Raw genomic sequence first — 17,363 nt, forward strand, 5'->3', positions numbered from 1 at the left:
TGGAGAATAGGTGGACACTGAAGTCTTGATGAGGCAGCAGGAAGTCATTTGTCATTTACTTCGCTGCTGTAATTGCTGAACTTTCTAGCTGCTTTGTCAACAGTAGCATTTGATTTTTTAATTTGGCCTGTGGGCAGCTGATGCCAGGAGAAAGCTGTATAGTCTCCCTGAGGTAGTCACACGTGTATGCTTGTAACATCTTACTTGTCTACACATGCAAATTTATTAGGACACGGAACCTTTGGACTCTGTAAAGGAGGACTTGCTTTTTCTGCCAGGTACGTTATCTCCTGGAATGGGTGGAAGAAGACTTAGAAGATGAGGACGACACAGTTGGTACATCAAAACAGGAATTCTGCCATCCCTTATGCCAGTGCTCAAAATGTGGGCCAGCACAAAAGGTTGGAATATTAGTTCTGTAAAAAGAATAATTTATATTCTCGTGATGTAACTTTTAGCTCTAGGGAAATAGCATTTATATTGCCCGACCCCTCTGTATCCTGTCTAAAAAGCTGTTAATACACACAGATTCTAACAGAGTTTGTCTGATGTCATGAAATTGTTCTTTTTTTAATTGAACTGTAGAAAATTTTGAGTATGGGAAGATTGTTCAAGGATCTGCTCAGTATCTAACGGAGTTAAAAAGCCTTGCAGTTTGCTTTAGAATACGTGCACTGCTGTCACTAAGGTTTGGACAGCTTTGAATAAATGGGGAAAATCTTTTTTAAGCCTCAGTTTCTTCTGGTTCTCTTGTATGGTTTACCTTGCTAACTATGACAGTTATGTACTGAGCTGTTAGTAATCAGTTTAGCAAGGAATACCTGCTAATCCTACAGTCAACGTAATGCAGTCTTTTTTTTAATTGCATGACATCTTGCATGCAAGCTGTATCTAAAACCTCTTCAGAGAGTAAGTACAATTGCAAAGACTTCCTTTCCGCTTATGGCTGCAGAGGAGAATCAGGCTTTACAATACTTAAAAAAAAAAAATTAATTTAAATAAGGAATGATCCCAGCTTCTTGGAAGTAGAACAGCAATTACTTCCCGTTCAGGAAGAACATGCGTTACTGTGTCTGGAGGTATATATAACTGGCTAAGTCATTATGAAATAAACCAAAGTATAAATTTTCAGTGCATTGGCTGCTTTGAGGTAACTATCCATATTGCCTAACAGAGAAAATGGGAGATGGCTTAACTCCTTCTAAATTCCTCACTGCTACCTTATGTTTATTTTGTTCAGGCTGAGAGTATGCTATTTGTCCTTAAATGCTTCACATTCACACTGTGTGTTGCTCTCTGATACGTGTGTCCGTGCACCCTGCGTACAGAGATCATGCGCCAAAGGTGCCAGAGTATTTACTGATAACAGGGGAAGGGATGGCGTTTCCTGTGGCGTTTGCTTGCCTACTGAATGACGAGCAGAAGGAACTTGTTAACTCCTCTGACCCAGTGTATTAGGTAGGGACACATTTAAAAGCACACTGAGGGTAAGCAGAAAGAGAGATTGCCTACTGCTCTAACTGTTAGGCACCTACAGAGCTTGCAGGCAGAGTGAAAATGGATGTTCTGTACTGCCGTGTAAGCGGGGTTCCAGGTAGTTTCCTTATCTTGACTCCCCACGGGAGTCTGTTCTCTGGGCCAGCCTTACGCCCACATGAATCAAATTAATTTTAGTTTTAATCCTGATTGCCTCAAGCTTCATGTAGCTGTAAAATAGGTGTGTAGTGCCTGTCTCCGAGAGCATAAATGCCTGTATAAATGAAAGTAACAGCGAATACGAACACTCTCCATGTGTAAGAGCATCCTAACAGCTATGCAGAACTGTAGAGTTTTGCTTCCATCTCAACCTGTGCTGTTTTACCTTCTGTTTATGTCATAAGCAGTTGCCTGGCATTTCTTTCCACAAAGCTGTCATGTTGGAAGAAAAGAGGGAAAACTAAAACTCATTGCTCTGTTGCAAAACACTGCCAAGCTGCTCTGGTTTGCTAACTTTTCCTGAAGATCTCAAATTAGGCTCTGTAGCAGAACTTCTTGTAATGCCCATCTACCTGCTTTGTGTATACTTAGCAGGTAGTTGGCTACTTTTTGGTCAACAAAAGTACTGTGATTAATTATATAGTTTGTTGTGTATTTTCCTCAACAGAAATTTGCAAGGATCTCCGCAAATGGACTTGGGGTAAACGTTTCCAACCAAGATGGGTTTACACCATTGCACATGGCTGCATTGTATGGACACGCCGAACTTGTCTCTCTCTTGTTGAAACACGGAGCCAGTATCAGTGCCAAGAATGCCAAACACGCCGAAGCTCTTCATTTAGCCTGCCAGAAAGGTCACTTCCAGGTAACTGAGCCTCTTCATAAACGCAAGCAGCTTCACACTTCACAAAACGGCTTTTTGGTGGTGGTGAAGTTACAAACAGATTATCAACAAGACTGAACCAGTAACAGTGAAAATTAGTTCGGCCATTCTGTTTTTTCTTTCGGTGTCTAAAATCTCCAGACAGAAAGGGGATCTGTCAACCGGAACGGTTGCAGTAGGCACCTTTTCTGTCTAAATGACTTGAAATAACGGTTTGGTAAAGTGCTGGGGACAGCTCTGGTCATACAGCAAACGCTTTAAACATACCTTGTGCAGCTGAATCTTCCTGTGCATTTTCTCTTTATGATGCTTACCCTGTTGATGCAGTAGACTTGGTATCTTCAACACTCACACTATTAAATATTTCCTGTATCTTCAGTGGAGTAACTCATTTAAGTAGATTATGAGCCCAGTGGAGCTCTGAGGGTGGGAGATAACCTCATCCCTGGAGCATAAGCAGTGAAGGAGAAGCATGAGCTAGTAGCAAAGGAGGGAGAGTAAACGAGAGGGGAAAAATAACGCTCATGAAAAAGCAGGTACAGACAGGCAAATGGAAATATGCAGAGAAGTGGAAAACTTAGGGGTTTAAGAATAAGGAGCTGAGGACTGCAAGAGGAAAAAAATTGAGGGAATTGTGAAGATGATGAGGAGACAAAGCACTAGGGAAGCAAGGAGAAGAGGAGCGTACGACTCAGACTGGCAGGTCAGTGAAGGTTAGTTCATGAGGTGTTTACAGCATCAAGAACTCCTTCCAAGTGTTCTGATGAGTTTGCAAAGGAATGGATACTGTTGTCATGGTTTGGTTTTAATGTTTTAAGTTCTTGATTATATATGTTTTTCACATACCTCCAGTTTTATTTTCTGGGCTTTATTCCAGTTGCTTAAGGTCTTTTAAAAAAAGTGTGTGGTTAAGTGTGAAAAGGAGTATGATAGGAAGAGATGCTTGTGGTTATCATGTTTGCCAAAGGTGGGGCTTGTTTTCTCCGCCCTTTTTTCTTCCATCTCTTTTTCATTCTAGATTTCAAAAAAAATTTTTTGTTGTTTGGTTTGGTTTTTTTTTAAATAAAGAGGTGCTTTCACTGCATGATTATGGTTAACTGCTATCTTAAAGCGTTGTTGCTGCTTTCAATAGGTGGTGAAGTGTCTGATGGATTGCAATGCTAAACAAAATAAAAAGGATATCTATGGAAATACTCCTTTAATTTATGCATGCTTGAATGGTCAGTATGAGACTACTGCCTTGTTGATACAGGTAAGATCACTGAAAACAGAACGTTCAGAATAGTGTTTCTTATGTGGTATCAATGCTTGCCCAGTACCTGGGATCAGTATTTTTAGTTACGCATTTCTCTGTCAAAACTACTTGGGGGAAAAATAAGAGTATTTGTTGTCTCATTACTTTCAATCCCTCCCCTTCATGTTTTTTATTAGATAAATATTAGATGAATACTATTGTACAGCTAGCTGTTGTCATGGAACTTTTTTTGTGGCAGCTGTTAGGTTTTCCTGCTTATGAGTCTGTCACACAGGGGTTTTTTATGGGTTTTGTGATTTGTTCACTGTTTCTTAAGCTTGGAATATGCGGTAGATCCATGCAGAAATGAAATGAGCTGATGCATGAAATTGTGGCCATGAGAGAGGTGAAACTAATATGAACAGGTGGCTCATTGTTGAGCTGGTGATTGCTAGCACGTGCTTTCTGCCTTCGTGTGCAGCTACAAGGCTTCTGTTGCATTGTCATTCACAGGTTGAAAAGGAGAGAAAACCAGACCAGTAATGTGCTGTCCCCATTTCATACTGCTCTGCCATTCTAACTTCATTTTCATCTTGCTGTCCAGCACGGAGCCTCTGTTAACCTCTCTAATGCCAAAGGGAATACGGCGCTGCACGAGGCCGTGACAGGAAAGAATGAAGCCCTGGTAGGCTTGCTGCTTCAGAACGGTGCCTTGACGCACATCAGGAACGAAAGGAACTGTACCCCCGCGGACTGCGCCGAGCCGGTGAGTGCAGAAAGCTCGCCTCTGAGGTTGGATTTCCCTAGTTCTGTAGGCATAATGTCAGGGAGAAATCAAATACAACTACTTGTCACAAGGGTATTTGCCAAGACTTCTGTATTTAACAGTTAGTGTGATGCCTGTGTATTGTTGAGTGGACCATACGATGTATATGAAACCTGCTGTGTTTCCAAAACAAGTTATCCTAGAGAAAAAGGGTGAGTCTAGAAAGAGTGACAGCACATACCTGCATGAAAATGACATTAAAACCTATGCTAGTAATGGCAGAGAGCAGAAATGTTGAATGTAGGAACAAGAACACCTGTCACTGATCAGTGACACTGCTAGCATCTTTTGCCCTTCGTGCCTTTTGGTACCTTTTATCTTGTCACCAATAACTCTGACCTTCCTCTTTATTAACAGCAATAACAGAATTGGTAATACTAAATTATAAAGAACTATTTCACTCTTTAAATTATTTGATGCATGGTCCCTATCTTTATGTGCTTAAATAGCCTCTGAGATTTAGCATAATGACCACAAAATTCTGTACTGAACCAATTTTAGTATGCGTATCACCATTTAAGCTGAAATTAGCTTAACCATAAATAATACAGTTTAAAAGAGTAGGTCAGGACCTCAAAGTCATCACTCTCTTACACTGCAACTGATTTTTGTCCCGGCTCAAAGTCATGGCGTTTAAAGTTTGTATTTATCATGAGGTATTTCTCTGTGTGTTACATTCATTTTGTCAGCAGTTAATAAGCACACTCTGCGTAGACTAGAATCCTAAATTGTACTGATGTTTTTCTTTTTCTTTAATAATGGTGAAAATGGAAACTTTTAAAATTAAGAATTCAAATATCAGTAAGTTGCTGGAAACAGCACCAAGCTATGTACCTACATCAGCAGAGAGAGACAAGGAGTGTGAGCAGCATACTACTATCAAGATAAGAAAAAAAGGTACATGTCCTATTTCCACTGGTATGAATAAAAAGGGATTTAGGAATTCGTGTGCAGCTACGTCAAGTATTTTATATAATTGATTTACCTATAATTAAAGAACAGACAACTATTCTGTGTATTTATTACAGGCAACCCCTAAAATTCTATAACTAAGTGCAGCAGGTGTGTTATTGTCATGACATCACCGCAAATGCAGTTTTCACTTTTTTGGGGGTGTGTGGGACTTTTATATACAAAACCATTTGAAGTTAAAAAACATGTCACGTTTGAGATGAGATAATCAGCCAGGTAATGATTGTCCATTTCAGTGCAAAGTAAAACAGGCTAATTGAAACCACCTCTGGTCGTCATTCACATTGATGGGTTAAAACGGGTTAGGGGAAGGGAGCGACCCTTCTGTTAGTCACTGTCTCGCATATTGTGGCTGAGGAATAGGAGCTACAAAGGGGACTGGCTACACCCTTAAGCACAGCTGGCAGAGGAGCGTCTCCCAGTAAGCGGCAGCAGCACACGGTGCAGCCTGAGCAGATGTGTTGAGGCACACGGCACAGTTTGACATCGCAGCTGAGCTGACGCTTAAAAGGGATGGTGCTACCGCCGTCCATCCTCAGCTTCTCGTCTTGCTGGTCCACTGCTCCCCTTAACGCTGGCTCGGAAGTTGTTCAGGTTGATTCTCAAGCTGATACAGTTCACGGACCTGGGGCAAGGGGCGTAGCGTGGTGTGGTGAGCTAGGCAGCGCCGCGTAGCAGAGGGGACCCCCTGCCACAGCACTGTGGAAGGAAGACGGGCTGCACGAGCAGGAATCAGGGAAGGTGGGGCAGGAGTGCCCATTTCAGCATCCGTGAGTTTCAGTTAGGCTTTGCAAAATAACTCTTACCTGCTTCCCTAGGAAAGACTGTGAATGTTTCGTTAATGCAAACCCAAAATTAATCACAGTCTGCTGATGCCAAAGATTGATACAGTCCTTCCATATGTTATGAGAGTAGTTCTCAAGGAACAGCAGGAGGCGTGACCAAGTGATACTAATGAAGAGGTGGTATAGCCTCTCTGGGTTAATTCAGGTTTGTAAAAATGGGAATAAAGGGCCTCGAAGTCCGGAGTTACACGGACTCTTCAGCAGCTTTGCCAGTCATGCTGATATGATGAAGAACACTTACTCCTGCCACTTGAAATGCTTTAAGATTTCCAAAGATAAATGGTGACTCTGGTTCAAATTATTACTGTTACAGCTTTACTGTGAAATTTTAAATGTAGTGTCAGTAGATACCTCTTTTCATTCAGTACTGTGTTTTTTTAATTCCTCAGTGTGACTCAGTTTTAATTTTAGCTGCCTGTTCTTTTAAACCCCTAGTGAATTCTAAGCCATGTGAGAAAGCCGATGATCCCACAGGCAGACAACTTCAGCTGGTCCAGTCCATCAACAGATTTAACAAGTAAGCGCAGACGCTTCCCCAGAAGTACGTTTATTGTTTCCCATAAGCAAACAAGAAACACAGCTGTAAATAAAGCCCCAGAGTGGGTTGAGCCTTGGTGCACGTCACGTGTGACTAATCTGACAGTGGATGTTAATCCTCCACCTTCGCACGCCCAGGCGGATGCTGTGGGCTCACTGGTGGTGAGCAGCAGCGACGTGCTGCGCAGCAGGAGGGAAAAGCTGGCCGGCAGAGCAGTGCTTACAAAAGGGCTGAAATTGATTTTGCACTAATACTTCGGTGTACCATAAATTAAGAATTTCAGAGCCAGACTGATTAAAAAGATTATCTGAGTCCTTCACTCGGTGGGTGGGTGTTGCCTGTGGTCTGTGTAAACGTGAACGTGCGCTCTGCGATGAGGACGCAGGGCGGATGGAGCCCCAGGCTGTCCCTCTGGGGTGGTGGTGCCAGGCAGGGGCCTCTCTCTGCTGAGATAATGCCACCTTGTGGGGTTATGTGGTCGGACCTCTGTGGGAAGACTGGCCTAATTAAATTTAATTTCTTTAAAATGTGTTTTAGAGCAAAACATTTACGGAGAACAATAACAAGAGATAAAAGTGTCCCTAATTTTGACTATCAGTTACTGCATCAGGTAAGTGAAAATACTTGTTCGAGTTACTTGTTTAAGACAGCAAAACCGTTTGCCTTGTCTGCTGTTAGTGTAGGTGCCTGTAACAGGAAGGTTCTACTAGTGGTGGTTGGTGAATCCCAGAAGTTCTGACCTGTTTGCTAAATTGTTAATGTTTCGTCATTGTTCACACTTCAGTGGTGCTTCTGTAGCACCTCGTAAACGTCCCCTTCGTACTTCTGAGCCTCTCCTAAGCCTCTCAGTGCAGGCTTCATCTCTGCCTTGTCTTCTGTGCCGTGTCCAGCAAAATCTAGGGTATTCCAAGGCTGGAAAAACTCGGCAGCTTATCAGAGCCGCAGACAAGCAGAAATGCTATTTACAAGACAGAAAATTTTCAGTAGATTAAAGGTGGGGGTTGCATGGTAGGTCTGCTTGTAGGAGGAGATTGTGTGCAAGGGTGATAGCAAAGTGCGTGGTGTGGTGTCAGCTGTGACACAAATACACGTAACCAACTCATCCCTGGTTGGGGTCCCGTGGCACCCTGCGCCTGCCTGACTGTGGGATGCTGCCCTCCACCCAGAGCATGTGCTCCCTCTTCCTCCTTTACGCTGGCTTTGGTTCTTATTCGACCTTCTGCTGAGCCATTTCACCTTACTAAATCAAGAGAAAAACTACCCTATTCAAACTAAAACTGTTTTCTACCAGGTTGGGTCAGTAGCTGCCCATTATTGGATTGACCCAGCCTTGGAAGTGCGGACTGTGCTGCTCATCTCCACCTGTGTTCTCTGCATAGAGTCCTTACGACATCTAGTGTTTGCAAACAGCCTTGAGAATGCCAAATTAATGCTATAAAACTGTAATATTTATTAATCCTTCCTAGTGTTAATGATAATATCGCACTATTTAATTAAACGTGGGATTTAGATTTTATAACTGGATCGCTGAAGGCGGCATGTCATGCAGGTACATGTGACCGTGATATATAGCACTTGAACTGTGTGCAACCCTCAACATGAGAAGGATAAAGACCGGTACAGAGGAGGCCACGGAGATGCTCCGAGGGCTGGAGCCCCTCTGCCATGGGGACAGGCTGAGAGAGTTGGGCTTGTTCAGCCTGGAGAAGAGAAGGCTCCGGGGAGACCTTATAGCACCTTCCAGTGCCTGAAGGGGCTACAAGGAAGCTGGGGGGGACTTTTTACAAGGGCCTGTAGTGACAGGACAAGGGGTAACGGGTTTAAATTGAAAGTGGGGAGGTTTAGATCAGACATCTGGAACAGGTTCTCCACGGAGAGGGTGGGGAGGCACTGGGACAGGTTGCCCAGAGAAGCTGTGGATGCCCCATCCCTGGGAGTGTCCAAGGCCAGGCTGGATGAGGCTTGGAGCAACCTGGTCCAGTGGAAGGTGTCCCTGCCCATGGCAGGGGGGTTGGAACTGGATGGTCTTTAATGTCCCTTCCAACCCAAACCAGTCTGTGATTCTGTGACTGTCATGGCTTTGTGAATGTACAGGTTACACAGCTCTAAGTTGTGAGTGGGTTTAAACATGGATTATCTCGGTCTGAAACTTTTCAAGATTGCCACCATTATTTCAGTAAAAGGGTTTCGTGGTGAATTTCTTCTTTAGTTCTTGTGTTAGAAATTCTGTCATTAGCACGCTTGGATCCTCTTTGTTCCCTTAGTTATTTCGCCATTTGCAGAGTGGCCAGTAACCAGGGAGAGCCACCCATTCTGAAAAGTCAGGAGCAGATATGGAAATGGAAGCTAAGAATGGTTGGAATGACCAAAAAGAGTCTTTAAGGGGAGGTGAGGAGGGTGGGTGTCTCATCCCTGACAGGTGAGAGCTGGAAGCAGGGAGTTATTGCTGTGGCCTTCAGAAGGGCCTGGGTGAGCCTCTCTGCATTAAAAGAAATAGCTGCATTACAAAAGGTGTTGAGAAGAGTGAGGATGATGCTGGGACAGTGCAGTGAAAATAAGTTCTGGAATGCCTCCACGACCTTTTCGGTGCTGGTACTGATGTGTGCGTAGCCTGGGCAGGTTGGCCTTTTCTTAATTTCTCACACGTAGGCTAAATATAATTACTGTCCTGCGAAGTGTGATATTCTCAGTCCTTGGCTGTGCTCTCAGTATGGAGAATACAGTGAAATTAATGTGATAATTCAAGACAAACAATACTCATTTGACGTTTTTGTGAGGAAGTAGGCAATGCTTTTAACGTACCGTTTTCCTGTCCTCACAGTTAGCAATTAAGAGCTTTGATAAAACCAAGCTAAAATCTGTCGAAACGCTGGACAAGAGCGAAGTTAAGATTACTGACACAGGATGCAGCGGTGAGTGTGTGAAACGTGACGACGTGATGGAAGTTCCTCACAGGAGTAAATTAATGCACCGAAGACATACAGTCAACGTGCCACTGCCAGCAGAGCATGCCAGCGCTGACGGCTCATCCAGCCCTCAAAACGCAAGTATTTCACAATCAAGAGACTGCTGCGAGGATCTGCTCTCAAAACACTGACAGGGAGGCGCGAATTTGATGTCCGAAGCTGAGGAACTAGGTGGTGGTCATTCGAGCAGCCCCTCGCTCGCTGTGTGTCAGAATTCGGGGGCGTCTGCAGGCCTGCCTTCAGAACGGGTGCGCGGCTGACTCAGCAGGGACGGGGTGTTCCGAGCACTCTGGAAGACTGAATCCCAAACGGGGTGTTCCGAGCACTCTGGAAGACTGAATCCTGCGTACGTTGGAGGTAACCACTCAGCCAGATCGTTACTGACCTCAGCAGGGACGTACCGAGGTGCAGACAGTAAAATTACTTTGCTATTCTACTTAGCACTTATTAAAAAATTCTGTGTAACAGTAAACCAAATGAAACCCTGAAGCGTATTTTTCAGCCGCCCACTTTGTTTTTAAAAGTCTTTGAATAATTTGTGCATTTTCGGTTTTTATCACTAAGTTGGAGAAGTATACATATAAAGATATATTGGATCCCGAGGTATTTATTGCCAGAGGTAATTGAAATGTCTCTATTTTTATTGTAAATTTACGCACCATTATAGTATATATTTCTGTGTATTTCAGTAACTGGGAAAAGAAGAGTCGGTAGCACCTTGCAAAGAGATTTATACGTGGTGTCAGTGTGAAGGGACGTGACCCTGCTGACCTCTTTGCGATGCTCCCCTGTACGGGGTCTGCAAGTTCAAGTTCTTACACAGCCAAGATACTGGGAGAGAGTAGAGAGCCCTTGAGAGAGGTAAACTTTGGGCTCACGGCCTAGTCAGAAAAAGTGTGCGTAAGGGCGCACAAAGTCGTTTTGAGTGGGGTTTGGCTGGTTGGGTTGGGTTTTTTCTTACTGTGAAGCAAGTCCTGGATAAATGCACAAATACCCACAATTCTGAACCTGGGCAACACCTGCAGGCAGAACTGCAGCTTAGGGGGTGCTGCAGGCCCTTAGGAAGGTGAAGCTCCATGTTTGGCAGGTGCCTCTCACATCGGTAGCGTCTGTCAGAACAGGCCGCGCGCAAGCGCGTTCCTGGAGGCGATCGCTGACCGATGGAAAGCTGCAAGGAACCGAGATGACTGCTCAGACTTGGACTCGATCTTCTGACCGCTTCGGGTACGGCAGCAGGACGTGTACATAGCACGCGCCGGGTTTCACAGCGCAGTGGTTTTTAGCCTTGGCTCCTCCCGTCCAGCTTGCGCTGTATTTCGGAAACTGTTTGTATGAGTGATTCTGTGTCTTTTAACCGCGGGCCTGGCCAGCTGCCTGGCAGAGTGCCAAGCTGGCAGGCCTACCCGCGAGTTTTTTCCAAGAACTTTTTAATGGAAGAGGCGAAAGGTGCAGCGAGTGCACGCGTGGAGATGAGGGTCGTGTGTTTATTTTTCTAATTTATGAGTTCATCTGGTTTTCTGATGTGCCTTGGATTTGTGCCAAATGATGGAAAGAAAAAAGCAGTAAAATAGCTCTTGAAAATGCCGTTTCCTTTGAGTGCTTTTTTCAAAGCGTTGAACGCAGATTCCCTTGCGTCTGTTTTTGGAGGTGTCACTTGTGTCCGTCTGTAAATTGCGGGATCTGCTGGAATTTACGTTCATTATGACTCTCCCTCTTCCCTCCGGCATTCATGGATTATTGCTGTCAGGTCGTGGGGGTTTGGGTTTAAGGCAGAGGTGCACAGTACAGGACTGTCAGTGAAACTCAACGTTTTCACCTCTAACTTCCTTCTCTAGCTCTCCATTCCCATTAAAACCAGAAAGTAGGATGGATGGGCAGCTCTTACAAGCCGAAAGACCAAGATAAGATACAAAGTCAGTGTCTTTTCTTCTTGTGACATCGTGACCTAGAGTCACTTATCCTTACCTGGAAAAGGTAAGAAAAACCAAGCAAAAATAACCTCGATATTATTTGTCTAGTTTAAGATGAAGTAAACTTTCATAGATCTCATTTCCAACCTACGCAGCAGAGATGTTGCTTGTGTTTTAAATACCACACATTTAACGAAGTGATCCTTAAGGCTTCTTGGCGGCACGGACGAGAAAAGTCAGCTCGTTGGCTTCCCGGTGCCGGTGCGGCGGAGCGTAGCCGGGGTACGCTGCTCAACTGGAGCACGTGGGCGAGCACCAGGACGCACAGGTCAGCGTCAGGGCCCGACGCGTAGGGCGGTAGCAGAGCTTTGGGAGCCAGTTTAAGGCAGGTTGTGAAATGACCTCGAAAAGGGTTAGATGGAAGTATCAGAGGATGTGAACCGTGAATTTACTTGCTGTTTTTCTACTAAAACCAAATTTGGAGTACAACAGGTTATGGAAAACCACCTGTTCAATACTGTTACATTTTAGAGATGAAGTGTTTTGTTTTATTCGGCGCGAGCAACGACGCAGCTGCACCACTCCCACGTTTCAGCCTTGAAAGGCATGGTTATGTGATTATTAGTGAATTTTACTCTTGGAATTTCAGAATTTGCCAAGCACTGAAGTAGTGCTTGCCTTTGAAAAACTCTCCCCCCCAGGAAATGTAAAATTTGCCAGAAAAAGCCCGTCTCTTACTCGGGAAATGATGCAGACTTGGTGCACACTGCCTACTGGTGTTTAACAAAATCTGCACTTTAAAACATCTAACAGGAGAGTATTTTTTTCCTTAGAGTTTATAGAAAAAGTACAGATTTATTAATTAACCTGCCTCTTCTAGTCTCCTGCAGTCTCAGAACAGCTCCCTTGTCAGCCTCAGGCTGCTTAAGTGCCCGAGCCATGCTTCAGTTTTATCCCGTGTTCAGTCTAGGATAAAGCCCGTTTCCAGGCATTCTGGACGTACAGTGTATGTATATAAAAAAGCACTTAAATGCCAAACAGTCCCACTCTCATCTGAACAACGGAAAGATAACGACTGACAAGTTATTTAGGTAAAAGACGACTTTGCAAGTTTCCTTTGATGTGCTAAACCAAGCTTGTAATTGAAAACTGAACCTGCAAGGGTACGTGGCCCAAGGTTGAACTGGGAGAGGATTTGAAGGGAGAAGCCCTGCACGCTTCCCCCAGCGCGCTGTCGTGCAACTGCACCGACGTCGACTTCGTGACACTCGCGATGGGTCCGCGAAGCGGGTTGCTGCGCGGCCCCTTTCGTCTCCAGAAGGATGCAGGTGAGCATCAACACCCGGAAACAGCAACTGCTTAAATGCTTCTTAACCACACTCCCACAGGAGGAACACCAGAGGCACCAGTGCTCGCTTTTTTAAACAGTTTTATTCGGTTCCAAAAACCGCCGCAGCTGGGATCATACATGTTCCTGTCCTGCTATGTCAGAAAGGGGTTTTGGGGCGGTAGAGTGTTGATCGGCACGTTACAGTATTTGTCCTACCTATTCCCATAACCATGTTTTCGGATAAACGTGTAGCACAAGTTCAGTGTTAGTTTAGGCATGCGGGAGTCACGGGAAGTTCAGGAAAACGGTGTTTTTCAAGGTAAGAAACACTCCAGCCATTTGATAAAGACGGAGGTAGTCTGAAGAACACAGGAGAGCAGGTGTCTGGTCAGGGCTGGGTTACACAGGTAACTTTTCTGGGACAGCCGGAGCATGTCACAGGGGAGCACTCAGCTGTGCGCTGGTTACAGCTTCACTACAGACTGCCTGGCAGGAAATCCTCCCACACCTTCCCCTGGTTTTAGAGACGGCCAGTGAGCTGCTGGAGGAGCTTCCTTCAGGGGCCGAGGAAACCTAACAGTTCTGTGATTCAGAGCCTGGAGGGAAGTGTGAAGCGCGGAGCCGTCCTTAGGCTCCCCCTCGTGCTGTGGTACCTCCGACAGCAGCAGGCTAGGCGTGTGCAGCGGCTGAGCGCGTAGCTGACACACTGAGCAGGGGGCAACAAAACGGTCATGCTAAGGAAGCAGTGGGGAACCCCACACTGTTCAGGCCTCTTCTACTACAAAAATTTAAGTTACAAAATCCCCTTCTTTTTTACAAGACAAGTTCATTTGTTGGCCTTTTCATTAAAAAAAAAAAAGTAAAGAAGCGTAAACATTTTCAGATCTTGCATTCTGCCTGATAACAGCATCTTGCCTTTTTCCACGACTTCTGTTTGGCAGGGGGTCTGACAGTAGTATCAATAATCATCCTCTTCATCAGAATCCAGTACTTTCCTTCTGTTGAACTAGAATGGAAATGTGCGCGGTGAAAACAGAAGGGACGTGGTGAATCCAACACAAAAGCAAGCCTGTCAACCTCGGGACATTTGAGAAAGGACACAGAATCATAAAATCAGGGAATGGTTTGGGTTGGAAGGGACCTTAAAGACCATCCAGTTCCAACCCCCCTGCCATGGGCAGGGACACCTTCCACTAGACCAGGTTGCTCCAAGCCTCATCCAGCCTGGCCTTGGACACTTCCAGGGATGGGGCATCCACAGCTTCTCTGGGCACCCTGTCCCAGTGCCTCACCACCCTCTCCAGGAAGAACTTCTTCTTGATATCTAATCTAAACCTCCCCACTTTCAATTTAAACCCGTTACTCCTTGTCCTGTCACTACAGGCCCTTGTAAAAAGTCCCCCCCAGCTTCCTTGTAGCCCCTTCAGGCACTGGAAGGTGCTATAAGATCTCCCCGGAGCCTTCCCTTCTCCAGGCTGAACAAGCCCAACTCTCTCAGCCTGTCCCCATGGCAGAGGGGCTCCAGCCCTCTGATCATCTCTGTGGCCTCCTCTGGACTCGCTCCAACCGGTCTATATCCTTCTGATGTTGAGGGCTCCACAGCTGGATGCAGCACTCCAGGTGGGGTCTCACCAGAGCAGAGTAGAGGGGGAGAATCCCCACCCTCGCCCTGCTGGGCATGTGACAGGGGAGCAGAACATTCACCCCATCACCCGCCCCCCAGATCCCTGCCTGGCGTGATGGGACAGGACTGTCTCACACCGCCACACTGATCCCCCAGCGCGGGTACCTGCAGACTGTACTACTGGTAAGGACCGTTACGACTTACTCCCAGTGCAGGTAACGGGTGGTAAATACAAAGTGAAGCTCTACCCTGAACTGGCCCCGTACGTGTGATTTTTCTGCTCTATTTTTCAGCAGAATTGCATGCAGGAAGTGAAGCTCACCTTTACTGTTGTTTTCTTTTCTGTTTGCTGACTGACTTTTTCAAGTATTTCTATCAAACCTTGTTCCGATACCTAGGGAAGCAAAAGAAAAGCCATATAAACACATTTTGAGATGCTTAGTACCGAAGAACTGAATCACACTGTGCCTTCTTATAAAAGGTGTTTGGTGGAATTATGTAACAGTATTTGGAAGCTCTCGCTGCCTTTTTCAGTTATTTAATATACAGATATTAAAAACATCCAATTTTTTAGAGTGAATTAGGTTTGAAATGAGTACACACACGAAAGAAAAACATAACTCACCTTTCCAGCTAGCTGTCCAAATCTCGCCATCTGGATAAGGTAGTTCTCTACTGCTTTTGCTTTGTCTGGTTTCACAAGTGCTAAATTGCTTACTGCAACAAAAACAGGCTCTGCTCACTTTGTTTTAAAACATACTCAAATACTTTTGCTAGTCATTAAAAAGTGACAAACCTCCCCATGACACAGTTGTCTTCATGCCAGAGTCATGAAATAAACTGAAAATGGCATTTTCATTTATATAAAGTTACAAGATAGTTGTATGTTTGTATGTCTACTTTTAAATATTTGTTCCTAATTAGATTAACTAATTTTGACTCTTACTACCATTCCTAATATTAATTTTAAAAAACCTGATGAACGTGATGCAGGTATCAGTTTACCCCCTCCCTCCAATCACCGCTATCGCCAGCTGAAAAGCTGCAACACTCTTCCCATCACCACCAGCATCTTTCTGGTGTGGCCCCTGTGCAAGCACACACGTGCTGGGTGTGAGCAGCACTGCAGTACACCAGATGGGAACTGTTTCTTAGAAAGCGACTTGGATACGTACATCTCGCACGAGCTGCTTGATCAAGGACTTGAGCTAAAACGGTGTTTCTTATCTCTGCTTCCCTGTAGAGAAAAATTAACCGCACGTTAGAAGCGGGATTGCAAACACCTAATAACGCGCGCAAACCAGAAGACACTTGATTCGTGTCTGTGATTTCTTGAGGTCCCTTCACACCTCACATCTACGTCATTTCTTTACGCGCTCCCTGTCACAAGAAGCTCTGTGGACATTACCGAAGTCACACAGCTGACACCACCTTCCGAGAAACCAAGATGGGAGTTTACTATCACACCTTATGGCCATTTACTCTTACATCCCAAGGACAAAAGCCACGCTACCCACTGTGAAGCCATTCAGTTCCGTATGGAATTTCACCAGAGGCAGCGTACGGTACAGCAGGCATAAGGAACAGTCTGTGCAATTGCAAGGCAGAACCAAACCTCATTATTTACTTAGAATTTTTCAGTAAGTCTTCGTATACTTACAGTATCTGACTACGTGTTTGCAGAACTGGCATTTCAGTTAACGCAAACTTTGTGTGCACCGTCCAGCTCTTTGAACACTTATTTTCAATTTTCCACACAGTGCAAATACTAAACACTGTTTCCACCCTAAACTCTGATAGGAATCCTTTTGTTCCATATTTTCAAGGGCGGTGGATGTCCCAGAAAAATCCAGTCAACTAGGAAAGCCTGTTCCCATTGCATTAACAGACAGAAGTCAGCAGTTCTCATTTATACCTCTGTTTTGCTTCCTGTTGCGATGGATCGCCAGACGGATCCTAAAGAACGAGATCAGAACAAATATAATCATCCAGAACCATTCCACACAGGACAGTATGTTTCAATATTCCAGAAGAGTCACTGTAAGCTAAACCTGCCCGCTGAACCCGTCTGACCGTGGATGACGTCCTGAAAGAGAGAATCTGCTGCCCTAGCGAATACACTGACCCTGCTGTGCTTTCCTCACAAAACAGTAACGCAGACTAGCGGGATTACCAGCGCTGCTGGATCTATCCACAGGTTGTGGGTTTGGACAACAAAAGGCCTTCCCGTTAGGTCCAAGATAATAAACTTTCCCAAAGCCCCCAGAAAACAGACAAAAGCATGTTAAACCCATTGAGGTAAGCTAAGGACAAATGACATTCAACGTAACACCTTTTATTTATCAACAGAGAAGAAAACACAATCCTAGCATGCTATTTTGGGGCTGATATAGGCAGCTGAGATAACTATTCAGAAATAAATTAAAAAAAAGAGGAAAATAAGATAGTTTATGTTGAATCTGCACCTCAAATCTCAAAGGCATCATTTCAAAGTGTGAAAGCAGAATGGAAAAGCATACAGAGAGGAAATGTGGCTGATCGTAGGTATGGAAGATCCTTCACGGAACAGTGAGGAGATGGGTACACTGCAGCTCTGAAAACAGGGACGATGGTAATCCATAGAACTGTGAGTGGCATGGAAGAAGGTCAAAGAGGGAAGGGGTGTGCACTGAGCTTCCCAAGGCAGCAGCAGGACTCGCAGGCCGGGGCACGGGGCAGGCCAAAGCGCCCCGAAGGCAGCCACCGCCCCGCGGCGGGTG

The 17,363-nt window shown here is 45.0% G+C and overlaps 2 protein-coding genes across 2 annotated transcripts; one reads left to right on the forward strand and one right to left on the reverse strand.

Moving 5' to 3' along the window:
* Positions 1-256: 256 nt before the first annotated feature.
* LOC104517076 (ankyrin repeat domain-containing protein 27-like) lies at positions 257-9,871 on the forward strand (the record flags this gene model as incomplete). The annotated part of the gene is made up of 8 exons (XM_010161625.1): positions 257-401; positions 2,144-2,341; positions 3,492-3,611; positions 4,198-4,359; positions 5,208-5,316; positions 6,672-6,753; positions 7,312-7,384; positions 9,596-9,871. Coding segments are annotated over 8 exons (1,165 nt in total), but the record flags the coding sequence as incomplete, so codon positions are not given.
* A 4,067-nt stretch (positions 9,872-13,938) lies between these two features.
* Positions 13,939-16,560, reverse strand: PDCD5 (programmed cell death 5; the record flags this gene model as incomplete). The annotated part of the gene is made up of 5 exons (XM_010161627.1): positions 13,939-13,986; positions 14,927-14,998; positions 15,230-15,321; positions 15,780-15,841; positions 16,520-16,560. Coding segments are annotated over 5 exons (315 nt in total), but the record flags the coding sequence as incomplete, so codon positions are not given.
* Between the last annotated feature and the right edge of the window lie 803 nt (positions 16,561-17,363).

This window comes from Eurypyga helias, unplaced genomic scaffold (genome assembly GCF_000690775.1).
Source record: "Eurypyga helias isolate BGI_N326 unplaced genomic scaffold, ASM69077v1 scaffold24451, whole genome shotgun sequence".
Classification (NCBI taxonomy): domain Eukaryota; kingdom Metazoa; phylum Chordata; class Aves; order Eurypygiformes; family Eurypygidae; genus Eurypyga; species Eurypyga helias.